At 38.6% G+C, this 21,992-nt stretch overlaps 1 protein-coding gene across 1 annotated transcript in view; it reads left to right on the top strand.

Moving 5' to 3' along the window:
- Window positions 1–19,395, top strand: part of LOC111171302 (centrosomal protein of 78 kDa-like) — a 31,186-nt gene extending 11,791 nt beyond the window's left edge. The window contains 4 exon segments of the mRNA XM_089915885.1: window positions 5,250–5,388; window positions 16,449–16,615; window positions 17,439–17,610; window positions 18,466–19,395. Coding sequence (XP_089772011.1) covers window positions 5,250–5,388; window positions 16,449–16,615; window positions 17,439–17,610; window positions 18,466–19,089 — 1,102 coding nt within the window. The 3' untranslated portion in view covers window positions 19,090–19,395.
- The last annotated feature ends 2,597 nt before the right edge of the window (window positions 19,396–21,992 follow it).

Raw genomic sequence — 21,992 nt, 5'->3', positions numbered from 1 at the left:
CATTACTCTAGGAGGTGGATCAAAAAAGATCTTGCTGTGATTTATGTCAAAGAGTGTTCTTCCTATGTTTTCCTCTAAGAGTTTTATAGTGTCTCGTCTTACATTTAGGGTTCAAATCCATTTTGAGTTTATTTTTGTGTATGGTGTTAGGGAGTGCTCTAATTTCATTCTTTTACATGTAGCTGTCCAGTTTTCCCAGCACCACTTATTGAAGAGACTGTCTTTTCTCCATTGTATATCCTTGCCTCCTTTGTCATAGATTAGTTGACCATAGGTGAGTGGGTTTATCTCTGGGCTTTCTATCTTGTTCCATTGATCTATGTTTCTGTTTTTGTGCCAATACCATATTGTCTTGATTACTGTAGCTTTGTAGTATAGTCTGAAGTCAGGGAGTCTGATTCCTCCAGTTCCATTTTTTTTCCCTCAAGACTGCTTTGGCTATTTGGGGTCTTTTGTGTTTCCATACAAATTTTAAGATTTTTTGTTCTAGTTCTGTAAAAAATGCCATTGGTAATTTGATAGGGATTGCATTGAATCTGTAGATGGCTTTGGGTAGTATAGTCACTTTCACAATACTGATTCTTCCAATCCAAGAACATGGTATATCTCTCCTTCAGTTGGTGTCATCTTTAATTTCTTTCAACAGTGTCATAGTTTTCTGCATACAGGTCTTTTGTCTCCCTAGGTAGGTTTATTCCTAGGTATTTTATTCTTTTTGTTGCAGTGGTAAATGGGAGTGTTTCCTTAATTTCTCTTTCAGATTTTTCATCATTAGTGTATAGGAATGCAAGAGATTTCTGTGTTTTGTATCCTGCAACTTTACCAAATTCATTGATTAGCTCTAGTAGTTTTCTGGTAGCATCTTTAGGATTCTCTATGTATAGTATCATGTCATCTGCAAACAGTGACTGTTTTACTTCTTCTTTTCCAGTTTTTTTTCCTTTTATTTCTTTTTCTTCTCTGATGCCGTGGCTAGGACTTCCAAAACTATGTTGAATAATAGTGGTGAGAGTGGACGTCCTTGTCTTTTTTTTTTTTTTTTTGCGCGGGCCTCTTACAGTTGTGGCCTCTCCCATTGTGGAGCACAGGCTCCGGACGCACAGGCTCAGCAACCATGGCTCACGGGCCCAGCCGCTCTGCAGCATGTGAGATCTTCCCGGACTGGGGCATGAACCCACGTCCCCTGCATCAGCAGGTGGGCTCTCAATGACTGCGCCACCAGGGAAGCCCGACGTCCTTGTCTTGTTCCTGATCTTAGAGGAAATGGTTTCAGTTTTTCACCATTGAGAATGATGTTTGCTGTGGGTTTGTCATATATGGTCTTTATTACGTTGAGCTAGGTTCCCTCTATGTCCACTTTCTGGAGAGCTTTTATCATAAATTGGTGTTGAATTTTGTCAAAAGCTTTTTCTGCATCTACTGAGATGATCATATGGCTTTTATTCTTCAATATGTTAATATGGCATATCACATTGATTGATTTGCGTATACTGAAGAATCCTTGCATCCCTGGGATAAATCCCACTTGATCATGGTGTATGATCCTTTTAATGTGTTGTTGGATTCTGTTTGCTAGTATTTTGTTGAGGATTTTTGCATCTATATTCATCAGTGATATTGGTCTGTATTTTTCTTTTCTTTTCTTTTATTTTAACTTTTTTATTGGAGTATAATTGCTTTACAATGGTGTGTTAGTTTCTGCTTTATAACAAAGTGAATCAGTTATACATATACATATATCCCAGTGTCTCTTCTTTCTTGCATCTCCCTCCCTCCCACCCTCCCTATCCCACCCTTCTAGCTGGTCACAAAGCACAGAGCTGATCTCCATGTGTTATGCAACTGCTTCCTACTAGCTATCTATTTTACATTTGGCAGTGTATATATGTCCGTATTTACACTACCACTCCCACACTTTGTCCCAGCTTACCCTTCTCCCTCCCTGTGTCCTCAAGTTCATTCTCTAGTAGGTCTGCGTCTTTATTCCCATCTTGTCCCTAGGTTCTTCATGACCATCTTTTTTTTTTTTTTTTTTAGATTCCATATATATGTGTTAGGGTATGGTATTTGTTTTTCTCTTTCTGACTTACTTCGCTCTGTATGACACACTCTAGGTCCATCCACCTCACAAATAATAACTCAATTTCGTTTCTTTTTATGGCTGAGTAATATTCCACTGTATATATATGTGCTGCATCTTTTTTATCCATTCATCTGTCGATGGATACTTAGGTTGATTTCATGTCCTGGCTATTGTAGATAGAGCTGCAATGAACATTGTGGTACGTGACTCTTTTTGAATTATGGTTTTCTCAGGGTATATGCCCTGTAGTGGGATTGCTGAGTTGTGTGGTAGTTCTATTTTTAGTTTTTTAAGGAACCTCCATACTGTTCTCCATAGTGGTTTTATCAATTTACGTTCCCACCAACAGTGTATGAGGGTTCCCTTTTCTCCACACCCTCTCCAGCATTTATTGTTTCTAGATTTTTTTATGATGGTCATTCTGACCAGTGTGAGATGATATCACATTGTAGTTTTGATTTGCATTTCTCTAATGATTAATGATGTTGAGCATTCTTTTGTGTGTTTGTTGGCAATTGGTTGTAATTTTCTTTTTTTGTAGTATCTTTGTCTGGTTTTGGTGTCAGGGTGATGGTGGCCTCATAGAATGAGTTTAGGAGTGTTCCTTCCTCTGCAATTTTCTGGAAGAGTTTGAGAAGAATGGGTGTTAGCTCTTCTCTAAATGTTTGATAGAATTCACCTTGAAGCCATCTGGTCCTGGACTTTTGTTTGTTGGAAGATTTTTAATCACCGTTTCAATTTCATTACTTGTGATTGGTCTGTTCATATTTTCTATTTCTTCTTGGTTCAGTCTTGGAAGGTTATACCTTTCTAAGAATTTGTCCATTTCTTCCAGGTTGTCCATTTTTTTGGCATAGAGTTGCTTGTACTAGTCTCTTAAGATGCTTTGTATTTCTGTGGTGTCAGTTGTAACTTCTCCTTTTTCATTTCTAATTTTATCGATTTGAGCCCTCTCCCTCTTTTTCTTGATGAGTCTGGCTAATGGTTTATCAATTTTGTTTATCTTCTCAAAGTATCAGCTTTTAGTTTTATTGATCTTTGGTATTGTTTTCTTTGTTTCTATTTCACTTATTTCTGCTCTGATCTTTATGATTTCTTTCCTTCTTCTAACTTTGAGTTTTGTTTGTTCTTCTTTCTCTAGTTCCTTTAGGTGTAAGGTTAAATTGTTTATTTGAGATTTTTCTTATTTCTTGAGGTAGGCTTGTATAGTTATAAAGTGCCCTCTTAGAACTTCTTTTGCTGCATCCCATAGGTTTTGGATCGCTGTGTTTTCATTGTCATTTGTCTCTAGTTATTTTTTGATTTCCTCTTTGATTTCTTCAGTGATCTCTTGTTTATTTAGTAACATATTGTTTAACCTCCATGTGTTTGTATTTTTTACGTTTTTTTCCCTGCAATTCATTTCTAATCTCGTAGCGTCGTGGTCAGAAAAGATGCTTGATATGATTTCAATTTTCTTAAATTTACTGAGGCTTGATTTGTGACCCAAGATGTGATCTATCCTGGATAATGTTCCCTGTACACTTGAGAAGAAAGTGTAATCTGCTGTTTTTGGATGGAATGTCCTATAAGTATCAATTAAATCTATCTGGTCTATTGTGTCATTTAAAGTTTCTGTTTCCTTATTTATTTTCATTTTGGATGATTTGTCCATTGGTGTAAGTGAGGTGTTAAAGTCCCCCGCTATTACTGTGTTACTGTCGGTTTCCTCCTTTAGAGCTGTTAGCAGTTGTCTTATGTATTGAGGTGGTCCTATGTTGGGTGCATATATATTTATAACTGTTATGTCTTCTTCTTGGATTGATCCCTTGATCATTAGGTAGTGTCCTTCCTTCTCTCTTGTAACATTCTATTTTTTTCTTTTTTTTTTTTTGCAGTTCGTGGACCTCTCACTGTTGTGGCCTCTCCCATTGCGGAGCACAGGCTCCGGACGCACAGGATCAGCGGCCATGGCTCAAAGGCCTAGCCACGCCATGGCATGCGGGATCTTCCCAGGCCGGGGCACGAACCCATGTCCCCTGCATCAGCAGGTGGACTCTCAACCACTTCGCTACCAGGGAAGCCCAACATTCTTTATTTTAAAGTCTATTTTATCTGATATGAGTATTGCTACTCCAGTTTTCTTATGATTTCCATTTGCATGGAATATCTTTTACCATCCCCTCACTTTCAGTCTGTATGTGTCCCTAGGTCTGAAGTGGGTCTCTTGTAGACAGCATATATATGGGTCTTGTTTTTGTATCCATTCAGCAAGCCTGCATCTTTTGGTTGGAGCATTTAATCCATTCATGTTTAAGGTAATTATCGATATGTATGTTCCTATGACCATTTTCTTAATTGTTTTGGGTTTGTTTTTGTAGGTCCTTTTCTTCTCTTGTGTTTCCCACTTAGAGAAGTTCCTTTAGCATTTGTTGCAGAGCTGCTTTGGTGGTGCTGAATTCTCTTAGCTTTTGCTTGTCTGTAAAGCTTTTGATTTCTCCATCAAATCTGAATGAGATCCTTGCCGGGTAGGGTAATCTTGGTTGTAGGTTCTTCTCTTTCATCACTTTAAGTATATCATGCCACTCCCTTCTGGCTTGTAGAATTTCTGCTGAAAAATCAGCTGTTAACCTTATGGGAGTTCCCTTGTATGTTATTTGTCATGGTTATGTGATTTATTTTTTTAAATTCTAACATCTATTATACACAGCTTAGATATATTGACTTTCTGATTATTTTTCTGATTCTTTATCAGTCCCTTTACTGATGTATTTTCTTCCAAAAAACTACATTTTCTTCCAGTTTTTGTCTGATAGTGAAAAATAAAATTTTCATTTGCAGTATACTGAGAAAAAATGTTTACCTTGGATCTTCACTTGGCTTCTGTGAAAGAAACTTCATAAAATAATATGGGCAATTCCCATTACTAATCCTAACCATGTACAACAGAGGTCTGTACAGTAACATAGCAAAAATAAGTTACTGTACTTTTACTTAGTCATTGCCTGTTTTAGACTAAGGAGCAGTGAGAGACATTTATGAATAATGATACCTCAGATCACTTTTGTTAAACGTCCTCTAATATTTGGATATTTGGTATCTGGCTTGTGTTGTCTTTTATACAATGTTGTCTTCTTTCTTTGCACTTTAGTGTAACAACTCTGTGATTTCCTATCTTCTTCTTCAGACACTCAGGTCCACCTGAATTTCCTGTGACTGTGACAGTAGAGAGTCCTTCCTCCTCAGAAATCAAAGAGGTCAATGATTCCTCAGAAAGTGTTCAGGAAGAGCCAGAGAAAATCAGTTTGAAACAAGAAGCATTGCCGGTACAAAGTTATCACTTTAAAGCTATAGAGAAGATTATTTTTCAAACGGAAGCCTGATTGCAACACAGCACAGCTTGTGTGAGGGTTCTGTGTTCTCCTCCCATCTGCATTGTATCCCCTTGAATGGTTCCCTAAAGCTTAGACCAAGGTGAATGGTGGACATTTGAACTCTAAGAAATAAAAATCAAAACATGTCGGTAATAATATATTTTCCTTTCCTTAGAACCTTAGGATATTAGATTTAGGGAGAACCTTAGTGAACATAAGGTAAAGAAATTGAGTTCTGAATGAATATAGTCAGCTGATTCAGTACTCTTGTTTTACAGATGAGAAAATTGACAGTTCTAGTTGAACTCTCTTTTTATAAGAGGAAAATAGGGTCTCATTTTAAATAAAAGTAAAGCTGAAAAAAGTTTCAATGTTGATATTCTCCTTTCCTAAAATAAAAAATATCAAGAAGCTACATTATATTACCAAATGAACCTGACCTCTAATGTCATTCCATACTTTTGTTTGTATGGACAGAAAAGAAAAATTGATTTTCATAAGAAATTTTTGCACCTCAAAAATAATATATTTATTTTATTTCAACTATAAAGCAGAGCTGAATATTTCTAGTAAATAAAGGAACACCATTTGGGGGGACCTTGTCTTTGTGCTACAAAGTCCATGTTTAATTTAAAAAAATTATTTAACATGATTTTATTTTCGTATGAAACATGAAACGTGAAAGGCTTCAAAACTAATTATCCCATTATTGTAGGACTATGGGAATTACTCTTTGATGTTCAAAAGAGAAAGTTAGATTTTTATTTTTTTAATTAAAATTAATGATAATATAGAGAAATTTTAAGAAAAGAACTTAGAAAATTATGAAATGTTAGAGTAGGAGAAATCTATAGTTCATGTAGAGTTACCCCCTTTCATTTTATAAATGAGCACCTACAATTTGTAGCACATAAGTGGTTTATTAGTAAATGGCAGAGTACGACAAGACCCTAGAGCATCTAACCTGCATTCCTTGTCATTTTAGATGCGTTGTATTCATTTCCTTCACGAGTAGACCAGGAGATTGTATTTCTAAAAACAATGATATACACTGGAGAAGCCTAAGAAGTTTAAACACTGGGACCACAGAATAGCAGATTCAGAATGCACTGAGAACCCTCGCAGCTCTTCTCTGTTTTGACAATACACTACAATGATGGTATCAAAGTGTTTAAGTATGTGTAAGCCCACAACAATCAAGAGATTTCAACATAGTTTTGAAAGACGGAGACAAGTGGAAGAGAGTGAAACTGAAGCAGTAGAACAGAGGAAAAGCATCACCTAGAATATGCACAGGGACCACCTGCAACTGAGGAGGATTCTGACCCCACCTGCAGAAGTATCTCCATGCTCAGATGTGCATGTAGGAGAGAGGGTGGAGTTAGTTAAAAGTGTGACTGAAATAGGGGAGCTCATTTAAGGGTTGTGTCTGGAGGAGTGGACTCCCAGCCCCGCCCTCACGCTCCTGAAATGAGATGATTTCTTTTTTTTTTTTTTTTTTTCTGGTACGCGGGCCTCTCACTGTTGTGGCCTCTCCTGTTGCGGAGCACAGGCTCTGGACGCACAGGCTCAGCGGCCATGGCTCACGGGCCCAGCCGCTCCGCGGCATGTGGGATCTTCCCGGACCGGGGCACAACCCGTGTCCCCTGCATCGGCAGGCGGACTCTCAACCACTGTGCCACCAGGGAAGCCCGAGATGATTTCATTTTGAAAACAGTGAAACTGGCGAGAACTAGGGCAGCTAGTATGAGTTTTTACACCCTAGAAAACTGTGTTTGGGGGGATCCTATTACAGTTACTCCCTGCTTCTTCCTGCATAAGAAGCCAATCAATCGTTGACTTCAGGGAGCTTTCTGTGCTCATTCTTAAATGGGAAATAACTGCCATTTGCCTGATAGTTGAGTAAAGCTTACAACATGAGAGAGGGGGAAAAAGAGTGAAAACATATCCTGGTAGGACCGGGGACAATTTTGGGAACAAAATAATTTAAGAAAATACCTTAATTAGTATCCTGAGAGAGGTTTAAAAGAGCTAGCAACTATAAAATAAGACTAGGGTGTTAATTAAAAAGAGAATGGTCAGAAACAAGAGAGGTGTCTTGGAAATGAAAATATGGTTGCTGAAATAAATTCAGTAGGAATATTAAAAATTTCCCAGTATATAAAAAAGAAAGACACAATGGAAAATATGATAGAAATATGTTAGAGAGGCTGCATCTGGGAGATCCAACATGTTACTATTAGAAACTCCAGACCCAGAAAAAAAAAATGGAGGGAAGCTGTCAAAAGGGCAAGAAAATCCCCCACAGCTGAAAGTGGACATCAGGCCTCAGATTTAAAATAGTTACTCAAGTTTTGAGCAAGGTGAACAAGAATAGACATACCTAGGCACGCTTCATTGTGAAACTTTAAAATACTGAAAAAATAAATTAAAATAGAATAAAATACTGAGAGGATACATCCATTCCAGAGAGAAAAATACTGGTCACCTAAAAAAAAAGAGTTAAAATCTGACTTTATCATAGTTGTCATCAGCACCACGAATCCTGGAAGGTGTTAGAAAGATACCTCCAAAGTTTTTCAGCCTCATAATTTTCACCCTAGGGGTTTGTATCCAGTCAAACTATCAGTCATAAGTGGAGGCTGAATAAGATATTTTGTACACAAAGAAATTTGAAAATTTTACCTCCTGTGCTACATCTTAAGCTATTTATAGAAATAATCGCGCAAAATGAGGCAATAAACCAAGAAGGAAGGTAATAGGGGATTCAGTGCAGAGAGCAGCTAGTCTGTATTGGAGAGGCTTCTATTGATTGTGTGATTGAGAGCTTAGAAACACCTTGAGGCATATTGTACTTACTAGGTATTAGGCACAGTTGGAAGGGAGGAGGGAGAGGAAGAGGAGAAGGAACTTGAACTCCAGAGGAGAAAAGGCTATACTGACATAAACATGAAGCAAACTAAGCTATGGTTGATTTTTAACCTACTATTGATGAGGAAGAGAAGAATCCACTTGAACTTGACTCTATAGATGTCCCCCTTTTCAGTGACATACAGGGGTAATGACCACCTATCTAATTTGTTGTCGAAACCAGAACTTGTCCAAACTCCTTACACTTCAATAGTGTAAGGAGGAGCTCTAATGCTGTAACATCAGGACAACATGTATAAACTGGAACAGCCCAAGGAGGCTTAGGGTATGTGGTCACCCTGCACAAGGGCAGTGACACTGACACAGTATAGAACAAGGTGTAGTCTATACACAGAGACACAGTACATCTGCAGTTGGCAATATTAATTTACTTGTAATAATGGCAATACTGTCTTGGTTTGCAGCTTTTATTGTCAACTTGCATGTAATAACAAATAACTAACATAAACTATACTTAGTATGTATTTGCATTAACTTGGTATGTACTGAAATGCATTGTGTACCAGTATGTACTAAGTATATATTAGGCTCTAAGTGTTTTTGCATATATTAACTCATTTAATCCTCTGAATAGCCTTATGAGGTTGGTGCTAATATCATTCCCACTTTTGAGAAAAGGAAGCTAAGACAGAGAAGGAACTTGCCCAGGCTGTACGTAATTTAGGGTTGGATTGAGGCTTTGAGTTTAGGCTCTCTGCCTGTTCTCTTAAACCTTACTCCCTACTGACTCTCAAATAACAGAAGAATTAACTGCACATATAACAGAATATAAATTTCAGCTTTGACAACGTAAAAGCTAGGTTTGGAAGGTAGACAAGAGGTAGAAAAAAGGCAAAATGGTATGAATGTCCTCATTTTACAAAGCATGACATTGAGAGAGTTTATAGTTGATCAACAATTTAAGTTTTTAAGTATATCACTACAAGTCAAAGAGATCATGAGCAGTGGAATAACTAATGATGACATAACTTTACTGAGTAGTGTGGACATAGGAAAGAGTGTAAAGGAACTAAACCCTTACTTAGTAAATTAGAAAGTGAACAGATAATGCCTCAAATTTAGTCAGAAAATAGTCATATAAGAGTATTACCTGGAAATGGAGAAGAATTCAAACTAACAATAGTTGGACCTCCCTGGTGGTGCAGTGGTTAAGAATCTGCCTGCCAAGGCAGGGGACACGGGTTCGAGCCCTGGTCCGGGATGATCCCACACGCCACGGAGCAATGAAGCCCATGTGCCACAACTATGGAGCCTGTGCTCTAGAGCCTGCGAGCCACAACTACTGAGCCCACGTGCCACAACTACTGAAGCCCGTGTGCCTAGATCCTGTGCTCCATGACATGAGAAGCCACTGCAATGAAGAGTAGCCCCCACTCGCTGCAACTAGAGAAAGGCTGCACAGAGCAATGAAGACCCAAAACGGCCAAAAATAAATAAATAAGAATAATAAAATAAGAATTAAAAAATACCAATAGTTGACGCAAACCTCATAAAAAAGGAAATCCGAACAGCCAGTAAACACAGAAAAGTGTACAACTTCATTATGTAATAAGAGAAAAGTGAGTCCAAACCAACGAAACTACATGCCAATCAGATTGACAAATACATAAAGTCTGGTAGTATCAGGTATTGTAGACCTGGAGTACTATGGGAATCTTCTACCCTGCTTATACTGGAGTATAAATCGACACAACTTTGGAAAGCATTTAGCACTCTCCATCAACTGAAGGTATATAAATAGCCTGTGACCCAGCAGCCCTCACCCCCGCCCTGTGTAAATGCACCAGAATAACCGGTACAGCAGGATTCCTGTCCATGATTTGCATTAGCACAAACCGAAAACAAACCAGATGTCCATCAAGAGTCAAAAATTAAATAAATTATGTGTATTCGTACAGTGGGAAAACTATCAAGCAATAAAATTGAATGAACTAGAGCAACAGGCAGCATCGTGGATGAATTTTTTAAACCAATGTTGAGTGAAAGAAATAAGATAGAAAAGAATTCATAAACTATGATCCTCTACATAAAGTTAGATGTTGACAAAACTAAACTCTTTTGTTAGGGATGCATGCAGGTTAAAGGAAATGATTGTGGAGAAATGAGGATGGCGTTTAACCGGGAAGAGGGAAGGAGATTGTCATGAGAAAAGGATATGGGGGTTTTTGAGATGCTGACAAGTATCAATACTTTCAGATTCGAGTATTGGTTATGTAAGTATTCTCTTTTTATTTGTTACATTGACAGTTTTGTTCTGTGCACTTCTCAGTACGCATATTGTATTTTACAATTAAAAACCTGAGTAGGGCTTCCCTGGTGGTGCAGTGGTTGAGAGTCCGCCTGCCAATGCAGGGGACACGAGTTCGTGCCCCAGTCCGGGAGGATCCCACATGCCGCGGAGCAGCTGGGCCCGTGGGCCATGGCCGCTGAGCCTGCGCGTCCGGAGCCTGTGCTCCGCAACGGGAGAGGCCGCAACAGTGAGAGGCCCCGCATACCGCAAAAAAAAAAAACTAAGTAAAGAACCGGTTGCTTCTTGAGTGCTGGATGTGGGAGTGGGATGGAACTATTTCATTTTAAGCCCTTCACTACTGCTTGCGTTCACATGTTCATTCATTCAGCATTAATTGAACATATGCTGTGCACCAAGCACTCTACTAATTTTATATGTGTTTTAACTCATGTAATACTCACAAGAGCTCTGTGATATGGAAGCTTATCTCCATTTTATAGATGAGGAAGTTGAGGCCTAGAGTTATAGAACTTGTCCAAGGTTATATAGCTAATGGGTAGTGCCAGACTCATTTGCCTCAGAGAATCTGAATTTTTACAATATAATCTAAAAGAGAAATTTAATTACTAATTATAAGCAAAAAAATTGCACATTAAAGAAGATGACAAGTTTTCATCTACCCAGTTAGAGAAAAACACACAGTCTGTCTTTCACACACGTACTTCTTGTATTGGCAGGGATTTTCCTTATTAAGCAATTATTTATTGACCGTCTACGTTGTGCTAGGCACAGGTGCTGGGGATAAACACTTAATAAAATACACCGCCTATCTTCAAATAACTTGCACTCTGAATGAGGAAGTAAGCCAACAGTTATAGTAGAGGTTATATATCAAGTGATACATCGCTGATGGCAGTATAAAATCTCAGAAATCTTGGAAAGAAGTTTGGAGATAGGTACCTCAGAGCCTTAAAAATGTTCATTTGCTTTGATCTCAAACTCATTTTTATAGATTTATTGTAAGAACGTTATTCTCAATATGGAAAAAAGCCTTCATGCATAAAAATGGTTATTTTGTCTTATAATATTGAAAAGTTGGAAAGAAGTTAAATGTGTAACATGGTTAACCAGTAAACCCACTCAGTGGAATATTTTGTAGCCTACACACACACAAAAAAATCAAGGTTATGAATCCCCTGATTATGACAAATGATTGATTTCAATGTTAAATGGAGAAAAGGTGAACATAAAATTTGTTATCCAATATAATGGGAGCTTTGTCCCAGAAAAATCACCCTAGCCAGTGTACAGAGGGAGGAAGGAGAGAAGATGACAGGAAGGAAAATTATTCCAAAGTCTTATCATTAGTCTTATTTAAGTAATAGAATATCAAGCAATTTTACTTTCTAACTTTTTTGGTGCCATATTTCCATGTAAGGGACATGAATTATTAATACTTTGTAGGAGGAGGGTACACTTTTTCACAAAAATTTAACACTGTTTTCTAATTCCCTCCATTAGAGGGAGAAACTATTTCATGTAACTGCACTTTGATGTGCTATTTAGAAGCAGTCAGGAATTTTAGTCTACTTTCCTCTGACTGTGGTGAGGGCTTTTTGTTTGTTTGCTTATTTGTTTAGAATTTCTTTGAAATCTGTTTTAGAAGATTGATTAAATCATTATATTAAAAGTAGAGGAATTTTGCAATTTTTTTCCCCTTTTCCCCATTGAAAACTTGACTGGCTTTAGTAATGAAACATTAAAGAATTTGAAGTTCTTAGACTCTCAATTTTTTAAACATGTTCTGAATATAAAAATATATGTTCGTTGAGCAAATGTTTGAAAACAATGAACAACTTCTTGAAGGAAATAAAAGCCACCTCTGCATGTACACACACCTAATCTGCTCTTCTGTCTTAAAAAAGTATCAAAAATATTTTGCCATGTCACTAAATACTCTTCTACACCAGAGAATTTGATTAAGCTTATGCATCATCTCCCAGGAAAAACGCACAGGTATATTTTGAATGTAGAACTCCTGAAGCCCATTCATTAACTCTGGTTGAGACCTGTTGTCATTCTTTTCTTAGTGGCTTCATAGCGCATTCCTTCATACGGTGAGCTATTTTTGTTTAAACCAATCCCAATTTGGAGGCTCTTAGCTTTCTTCTAGGGTTTGGTTATAAACAATCTTATGACATCATGTTGGTAGATAAATCCTTGCCCACATCTTTGATTTCCTTAGGGTAAACCCCTGACGTAGGATTGTTGTTAGGTACCAAAAGCTACTCTCCAGAAAGTGATACCAGCTCCTCTCCCAATGATGGCATATAACAGAGTTCCTCATTCTTTAAGTGATTGTTCAGAGCAGTTAAAATGTATAAATATACCGTACTGTTTTCATAAGTATAGGTATTCTGATTGTTTATCGCTGCATAAGAAACCACCCCGAAACAGCGGCCTAAAACAATGACAATCATTTATTTTGTTCACGAACCTGGAGGTTGAGTAGAATATTAATTCTTTTACTACACTCTTACTGACTGAAAACAATACCTACTTGACTAGCTCACAGTTCTGCAGGTCAGAAGTCCAGGCACAGCGTGACTGGGTTTCCTGCTCAGATACACACTGAAACACGTGGTTCCCTCCTGAGAGTGTTAAAGCACGTGAAATTTAAGTGTAAACATTGAGCCCCAAATGTTGGATGTTCACCATAGTTTGTGTGGGTCACAGAGCTGAAATCAAGATGTCAGTCTGGCTGTGTTAGCATCCAGAGGCTCTGGGAAAGAATGCTTCCAAGCTTCTTCGGCTTGTTGGCATAATTCAGATTCTGCAGTTGCAGGAGAGAGGTCCCCATTTCGTTGCTGGCTGTCAGTTGGGGGACAGTCTCAGGTCCTAGAGGCCTCTCGCTTGCCTTCCCTGCCACAGCATTGGACTTCTTCAGAGCCAGCAATGGAGAGCCTTCCTCCCTTTTGTACTTCAATTCAGGAAGAGTTCAGGTCCTTTTCATGGGGTGCCTGAGTAGGTCACATCCACCTAGAATAATCTCCCTATCTTAAAAAATCAACTGATTTTGAATCTTAATTCCATCTGCAAAATCCCTTCACTGCAGGACCCAGATTTAGGGTTTGATTGGATAAGTGGAAGGTTTGTGTACTTCAGTAAGTAGGAGTCTTAGGGGCTCTGTTAGAATTCTGCCCATTGCAAGCAGTGTCCCCACTTCAAGGACTGAAGTGTCTTAGTTTCTAAAACTCCTGAGAGAGTTTATCAGTGTTCATTTTATTTTATTGATCTTGGTGAATGGGAAGACTACCACCTCTGTGAACAGGGATGGCACCCAGCTTCCTGAGTCCACAGTGTGGCTCTGCTACTTAGTGGTGTGACCTTGGCTGTGCTGCTCTACTTACTCTACTTCTCTGCCTCTGTTTCCCTCATCTGTAAAATAACATGGAGTTAGTGATTGTTCTTTCCTCGTAGGGTTTTTTGAATAAATTTATTTTATTTATTTATTTATTTATTTTTCGGTAAACGGGCCTCTCACTGTTGTGGCCTCTCCCGTTGCGGAGCACAGGCTCCGGACATGCAGGCTCAGCGGCCATGGCTCACGGGCCCAGCCACTCCGCAGCATGTGGGATCTTCCCGGACCGGGGCATGAACCCGTGTCCCCTGCATCGGCAGGCGGACTCTCAACCACTGCATCACCAGGGAAGCCCTATTTATTTATTTTTGGCTGCCCTGGGTGTTTGATACTGCTCACGGGCTTTCTCTAGTTGCGTCGAGCGGGGGCTACTCTTCGTAGTGGTGTGCGGGCTTCTTATTGAAGTGGTTTCTCTTGTTGCAGAGCACGGGCTCTAGGTGCACAGGCTTCAGTAGTTGTGGCACGTGGGCTCAGTAGTTGTGGCACGTGGGCTCAGTGGTTGTGACACAGGGGCTCTAGAGCGTAGGTTCAGTAGTCATGGCACACGGGCTTAGTTGCTCCGGGCACGTGGGATCTTCCCGGACCAGGGCTCGAACCCGTGTCCCCTGCACTGGCAGGCAGATTCTTAACCACTGTGACACCAGGGAAGCCCCCTCTTAGGGTTTTGATGATTAGATTATTTAATGCCCAGGGAACTCCAGGAACAGTGCTTGACTGGAAATTGCTTTAAAAGTGATTACTTTAAAAAAAAATGCTTTTGAATCTGCAATTATGCAATTCAGGTATGTTAAGCATGTTCATTAATAGGACTTCCTACTATAAAGAGACCCACAAATAAAAATAGAATGTTTCTTTCTTGGTCTTAACTATTTATTTCTGACTTGCTATGTTATACGCATATGCCTTTTATGGTGGGTTGCCATTGGAAAAAGTGGAATTTAAATAAATCTTTACTATGCTAATTTGATAGATTTTGATAATTCATTTCACTAGCATGGTATGATATTACCAGTAGCAGACTAAAATCTGAGTTCACTTCTGGCTCTGCCCCTAAATCCTGATGAGACCTATAGCTGGAAAGGCTTTTAGGTATTATACTACGAATTAGTTATAATATTTACTCTGTTTAGGAAAAACTGGAGGAGTGCCTAAAGCAGTTAAAGGAGGAAAGAGTAATAAGACTTAAGGCTGATAAATGAGTCAATGAGGCAAACAATTTCTTATACTTTTGAGAGTGTTTTGGTTTTATTTTGATTTGATTTTAAGCCATATACACATAGTTTTTAAACTTTAAAACTGTAATATGTTGCAAATTGGTTGTATCATATGGACTTTTGCATTTACTGGTATTTAGTGATCATATGATCTATATTCCAGAAAGCATGTTTTTAAAAATGTGAAAATCTCGTTTTGTGTGTGTGTGTGTGTGTGTGTGTGTGCGCTTTCATATGACATTAGCTTATTTTATGTTCATGATTCTTTGATTAAAGAAAGCACTTTTTGTGCATATACTGTATATACAGTAGCATAAAAGACATGATGAGACTCTCCTGGCAATAAATTAGGAAAGTGAATAATTTAAATAAATTTAAGATATTGGAAAACTTGTAAGAATGCAATGAAAGATAAAACTATATACTATAAGAATTACATTAGGTAATGTGCATGAAAGCAGGGCATAATCTAAAAAGTTCTATATAAATATACTTTATCATAGGTTGAGCGTAGGGAGGAACTTTCCAAAGTGCATTCATTGGATTGGCGGACACTCATTCAATAAATGTTGAGCACCTGCTTATATAAGGCAAAAGGGGCATCATGAACATAACAGCTTTTCTGAGAAATACTAGAGTTGAGCTTATAGGGGGTTTTAAGTGCATAGGTGATGAGCGGAAGGGGAAGAGTGCACGGGAGTGAATATTTTCAAGAATCCTAAAACAATTTTGGTGATCGTACATTTAATAAATTGGGTTGGGTATGATTTAGGACTTTTAAACGTAAGCATTAGATATTTTGCTCACTAAAGTTAATTCTTAACATTCAGCAGAGTTGTAATATGTTTTGTTCAAATCAGATTCTATAATTCACTTTCTAATTTAAGGGAAACTTAAAGCAGGTAATTTTCTGATGTGGAATGAGGCTCCATTATGAATTTAACCAGTTAGAAATGTGATCTTTTGTGAAAGATCATTAATAAAATGATAACTTTTATTTATATACCACCTAAGTGTTATATAGGAAACTTTGCTGGGTGCCTGGGGGTTTTGGTTATTATGTGATATGGTCTCTGTCTTTACTGGTGGAGAGTTAGGTTAATTACAGATTAATTACATTTTGAGTGTTTTAGTTTTGTTCCTTGAAACTAGACAAGACTACTTTTGATGACAATGAGAAAAAATCATGTCAGACATTTTCAGTCTTCTTTTATAGCTGGAACATGAAAATGCCCAAATAAGAAATATAAATTTCTCTTTGTCTGAAGCCCTTCATGCCCACTCATTGACAAGCATGATCCTGGATGATGAAGGTGTTTTGGGCAGCATTGAGAATTCTTTTCAGAAGTTGCATGCTTTCTTAGATCTCCTTAAAGATGCTGGGTTAGTTCATTTCTCTTCATGGCATTCTTCTCTTTGCGACTATAATGGTAGTTTGCTGAGGAACTGGGGCAATTTTCATCACTTATGTAGCCATATTTAGCCAAATTTAGTGTAATTATAGGTAATATAGTTGACATTTTAAAATGAGGAATTAAATTTTTTAAGAAATGCAAATAGGGGAGCCTGCTTTGGTAGAGTGGGGAGCCCATTATAAAAGAGTAACCTGTAGACAGAGTAATTAGTGCGTATAGTTTTTTGTAAAGACTAAATTGAAGGCAGCTTTCATTGAAAATATTCGGGAATGGATAAGAATTTTCCTATCTTTCATTTATTTTGCTTGTTTGATAAGTTTGAATTAAAGTTATTTTTGTCTTAGACATAAAAATTATTATTAATCTGCAGGGAAGATATAGGTCAGTGGTTCTCAACCAGGAGCACTTTTGCTAAAAGAGGGAAGTGGAGATTGATAGTTGATGGAGTGGTGTTTTGTCAGTGAATGAATTTGTGTTGGTAAGGAAGGAACAAACACATTCTTGGAAACTGGAGGAAAGGTGGTAAAGAAGTGTGGGAATGGAGGTGTGACAGGCAGTGGACGGGGTGCATGGTACATGTTGAAGCTGCTAGTGAGACAGTGGGATGTCTCCTAGAGGATGAATCTGGAAAGGGCTGAGAATTTGGGGGAGAGAGAGACTTGTAGTCTGGAGTAGGATGTTGGCTTTTAAGATTTTAGAAGTATTTCATGATGGTAGGTCTGGGGAAATCTAAACTGCTCTTATGTGATTATAATAACCTTTGTCTTTTCTCCTTTCCTCCTTTGGTCCAGGCTTGGGCAGCTGGCCACAATGGCTGGTATAGATCAGTCAGATTTTCATTTACTAGGTCGTCCCCAGATGAATTCTACTGTTAGTAGTCCACCTAAAGAAGAAAAGAAGGCACTTGAAGAAGAAAAATCAGAATCAAAGCAGAGTGCCCCAGTACAAACGCAAAATCTCCAAGTAAGTGGAGAGGACAGCACTTAATAATTCTAAGAGTGATTAGCAAAAAGGAAATGACCAAGTCAGAGAGAAAATAATAATGGTCAGTCTCTAATAGTTCACATGCTCGGGAGCTAGAAGACTCTGGAGTCCTCTCCAAATCTGAGATCAGTAAATGTGGGCCCATTTCATGATACTGTATTGTTGTACATAAGAAAACTGGAAGTTCTTTAGAAAATTTATGAGTTAAAGCAAACTCTCCTTAATGAAGAAAGAAAACATTACAGAAAATATTCCAAATTTTAAATTGTATGAATGTCTATTCTATTCATATTTTATCTAGGTTTCTATTTGTATGCAGTCAGCATACAATGAAGGAACACTAATGAAGGTACACATACTGATATAATTTTTTTAAAAAGTAATCTTGACATAGCTAATATGTAAGATATTATAGTGGCTCACCTGGTCATGGGAATGGGAGGGGAAACCTGTCAGCTTTTCCTCCACCTTACTTGGAGCCCCCTTTGCCCACCTCAGCCAATCTCAGACTGGTCTTGGGAGCTGACAGCTTGAGAACACAGTCTGGTCACAAACTATATATTGTTTACATGTGCCTGGAGGATAGAAAAGAAATTAATTTTTCTTACAGAGTAGGGTTTCATTCTTAGTGAGGGAAAGGAAATGGGTAATAACTACCCCAATCACCAAAGTCTGAAAATGTAGCTGACATAGCCTTGGATATAGCTAGGTTAAGTTGAGAATCACTTGGCAAGATATAATTAGAAAAAAAATGCCTCTGAAGTCTTCTGAATAATCAATTGACTGTGTTAATAATAAGATCACAGAGTAACATTGAAGTTTTGAACTCTACTTTTTAATGGTTGTCTTTGTTCATCACTGAATTTTTGCCTTGTCTTTTGTCTTTCCCTCCAGTTTCAGAAAATTACAGGTGATGCTGGGATTCCTTTGCCTCTTGACTCCTTCCATGTCCCAGTCTCTACTCAGGAGGCGTTAGAAACTTCCAAAGACAACCTGGGGGTCCCAGTCACAGAGCAGTGGCAGGAGTCTTTTGAAGATTTCATTGCTAGAACATGTTCTCCTTCAGCAGACATCATTTCTGGAACTGGAAGTCAAAGAAAAGAAGAGGAATTATCTAGAAATAGCAGGTCTTCTTCAGAGAAAATGACCAAAGCAGGTGAATATACCAAAACATACTCTGCTAAGAAACAACCTGGGAAGGACGTGCATTCCTGCTCTGACTCACCTGTAAAGCAGAAAAGCAAAGGAATTGGGCAAAATAATTCTTTGCTTAATGAACCAATTAGAAGTGAGTCTTAGAAAAAACACATTTCTGTTAAGAAAGAGAGTAGAATAGTGACTGTTTCATCAAAGACAACTAAAAGTAAACTCAGTCTACTAGAACATTTTGAAAGTGATACTCTTGGATCTGACTGTGAATTTCAAGAAAGCATCCATACTCCATCATGCCTAACATAGGTCTAAATCTTTTAAAATCTTTTAAAATTATGCTTTTGCCTTCAAATTTTAATAAATTACTTATGTTTTTATTATAGTATATGGTGTTTTAAAATACTTGACTGGAAGCCATTAGAGAAAGATTTATCTATACTTTTTTATTATAATGAAAGTTTTGGTGTATTTTTCCTTGTGGCACTTTGCACCATTCATTCAGCTAGTGTTTACTGAGGGCTTCATATGTACTGTACTTTTCTGGGTGCTATTGCTTTCAGCAGTGAACAATGTAAAGCCTTTACTCTCCTGAAACTAACACTCTGTGGTGCGAGAAAACATAAACAACAAAACAGGGTAAGGGGTAAAAAGAGATGGAAATAATAAATGGAATAGTTTTACCATTTGGTTAAATGTCAAACTATTATAAATCATATTGCCAGAAGCCATTGACATATTTTAATTCACAATAACCAGAGAGCATCAAACATTTACCAAGGCACTTAACTTTGTTTATGGATTATAGCAACACTATGAGGTAGGGAACTATTACCATCCCCATTTATAGATGAGGAGTCTGAGGAGACATTATGTGAGTTGCCCAGAATTACACAGCTGTAAGTAAGTGGGAAGCTGGGATGTGACCAGAACCCATGCTTTTTTTTTTTTTTTAATGTGTGGACTTTATTATGTTTCATTTGTTTCTGATTTATGTGATTTTTTTAAAGATTTTTTTTGATGTCGACTATTTTTAAAGTTTTTATTGAATTTGTTACAGTATTGCTTCTGTTTTATGTTTTGGTTTTTTGGCCACAAGCATGTGGGATCTTAGCTCCCTGACCAGGGATCGAACCCTCACCCCCTCCATTGGAAAGCGAAGTCTTAACCACTGGACCACCAGGGAAGTCTCCCTTATGTGATTATTTTTATGGCAGTTTTTAAAATTTTTATTTTTTATTGACATATAGTAGAATTACGTGTTGTGTTAATTACTGCTCTACAGGAAAGTGACTCAGTTATACATTTATATACATTCTTTTTCATATTCTTTTCCATTACAGTTTATCACAGGATATTGAATATAGTTCCCTGTGCTATACAGTAGGACCTTTTTGGTTTTTTAAAAATACATCCACTTTTTAAAAAATAAATGTATTTATTTATTTTTTTATTTTTGGCTGTGTTGGGTCTTCGTTGCTACACGCGGGCTTTCTCTAGTTGCGGTGAGCGGGGGCTACTCTTCTTTGTGGTGTGCGGGCTTCTCATTGTGGTGGCTTCTCTTGTTGTGGAGCACGGGCTCTAGGTGCATGGACTTCAGTAGTTGTGGCACACGGGCTTCAGTAGTTGTGACTCGCAGGGTCTAGAGCGCAGGCTCAGTAGTTGTGGCGCACGGGCTTAGCTGCTCCGCGGCATGTGGGATCTTCCTGGACCAGGGCTCGAACCCGTGTCCCCTGCATTGGCAGGCATATTCTTAACCACTGCACCACCAGGGAAGTCCCATGTAGGACCTTTTTGTTTACCCATCCTGTATATACACCAGTTTGCATCTGCTAATCCTAAACTCCCAATCCAACCCTCTCCCACCCCCTCCCCCTTGGCAACCACCAGTCTATTCTCTATGTCCTTGGTTATGTTTCTGTTTCACAGATAGGCAGAACCCAGGCTCTTAATTACTTTGTTATCCTGTTTCCTTGTTAAGAGAAGAAGGGTTTAAGGAAGGCACCGAGAGAGAAGCCAGTGAGCAGTGAGCACTAGAAGTGCAAAACATTGAGGCTGTCAGAAAACACACCTGTCTCCTTCCCCCATCTAAGCAGAATTTTTAAACGGCAGAGTATGTAAGAGTATGTGATGACACATCTCTGGATTAAATTATGTCTCCCTAGTAAAACATGCACAGCTAAGTCTTTAGTTCAATCAGACTGAAAGGTGAGATCAGAGAAAAGCTGGAGTGTCAGATTTCTTCTAGAAGGTCCTGCCTGATTGTTACTAAGAGGACTACTACAGTACTAGTTAGTCCATTAGTCATGGATTGGGTGTTAGAGGAGTGAAACGATGAGGAAGATGTAGCATTGGCCCTTTAGCAGTCGAGTGAGAGGGGAAGACACACAGCAGATGTCTCATCCTGCACGTGACATGTTGTGACAGGCATATTCAGGGCGTTTAGTCAGTGTTTGTGGAAGAAGAGGGGGAGCTGTGAGGGAAAAAAAAGTCATCGAAAGAGGTAGTCCCTAAGCTAAGTCTTAAAGGACTCGTGAGAAACTGGTGAGTCAGCCGGTGAAGGGCAAGGACACTCAAGGCAGAGAGGACAGCAGAAGTCCAGAGTCGTGAGTGTGCGAGGGGTGTGTTACGGAGCCACAGGCACAGGCTCTGGAGGATCAGTGAAGTGTCCCCAGGCAGTGGCAAATGCCCCTAAAGGAGGCAGCGAGGAGGAGGAGAGCGGGCCTTAACCATCCATGTGCGTGGAGCTGGTTTCCCCAGAAAATAGCTAAGAATGGAAAGGACAAGTTCAGGTGGCATTTTAGACCACTGACGTCAGTATGGATGAGGAAGCTGAAGAAGCCTGGAGATAATTATGCCCCACTCTTCTGAGGAGCAGTGTTTTCTATTTTCGAGTGGGACTTTCATGCTGCCATCTCCTCTCCTGTCCCTACTGAAAGGTTTATAGGCTGGCAGAAGGGAAGTTAATCCTTAAGTAAAGTTAAGGATTAACTTCCTTAAGTAAAGTTAATCAGGTTTCTTTACTGTACAGCTTCTCGGGGCTGCTGTAGGCTAATGTTCATTCTGGATCGTCACAGCAGGCACATGGTACACAGCCATTCTCAAATCTATTTGACTCTAGAGTCCTTTTTTAGTAGAAGTGTCTAACAACTGGTTCCACCAAACAGCAATTTGGTAACTTCTAGGCCAGGTAATAGAAAGGGGTCTGAAAT

Source organism: Delphinapterus leucas, chromosome 7 (genome assembly GCF_059928025.1).
Source record: "Delphinapterus leucas isolate spDelLeu-1000000601 "Yukka" chromosome 7, BTC_Dleu_Yukka2, whole genome shotgun sequence".
In the NCBI taxonomy this organism is placed as follows: Eukaryota; Metazoa; Chordata; class Mammalia; order Artiodactyla; family Monodontidae; genus Delphinapterus; species Delphinapterus leucas.
The sequence above is the reverse complement of the archived record's forward strand: the minus strand, read 5'-3'. Positions and strand labels throughout refer to the sequence as shown.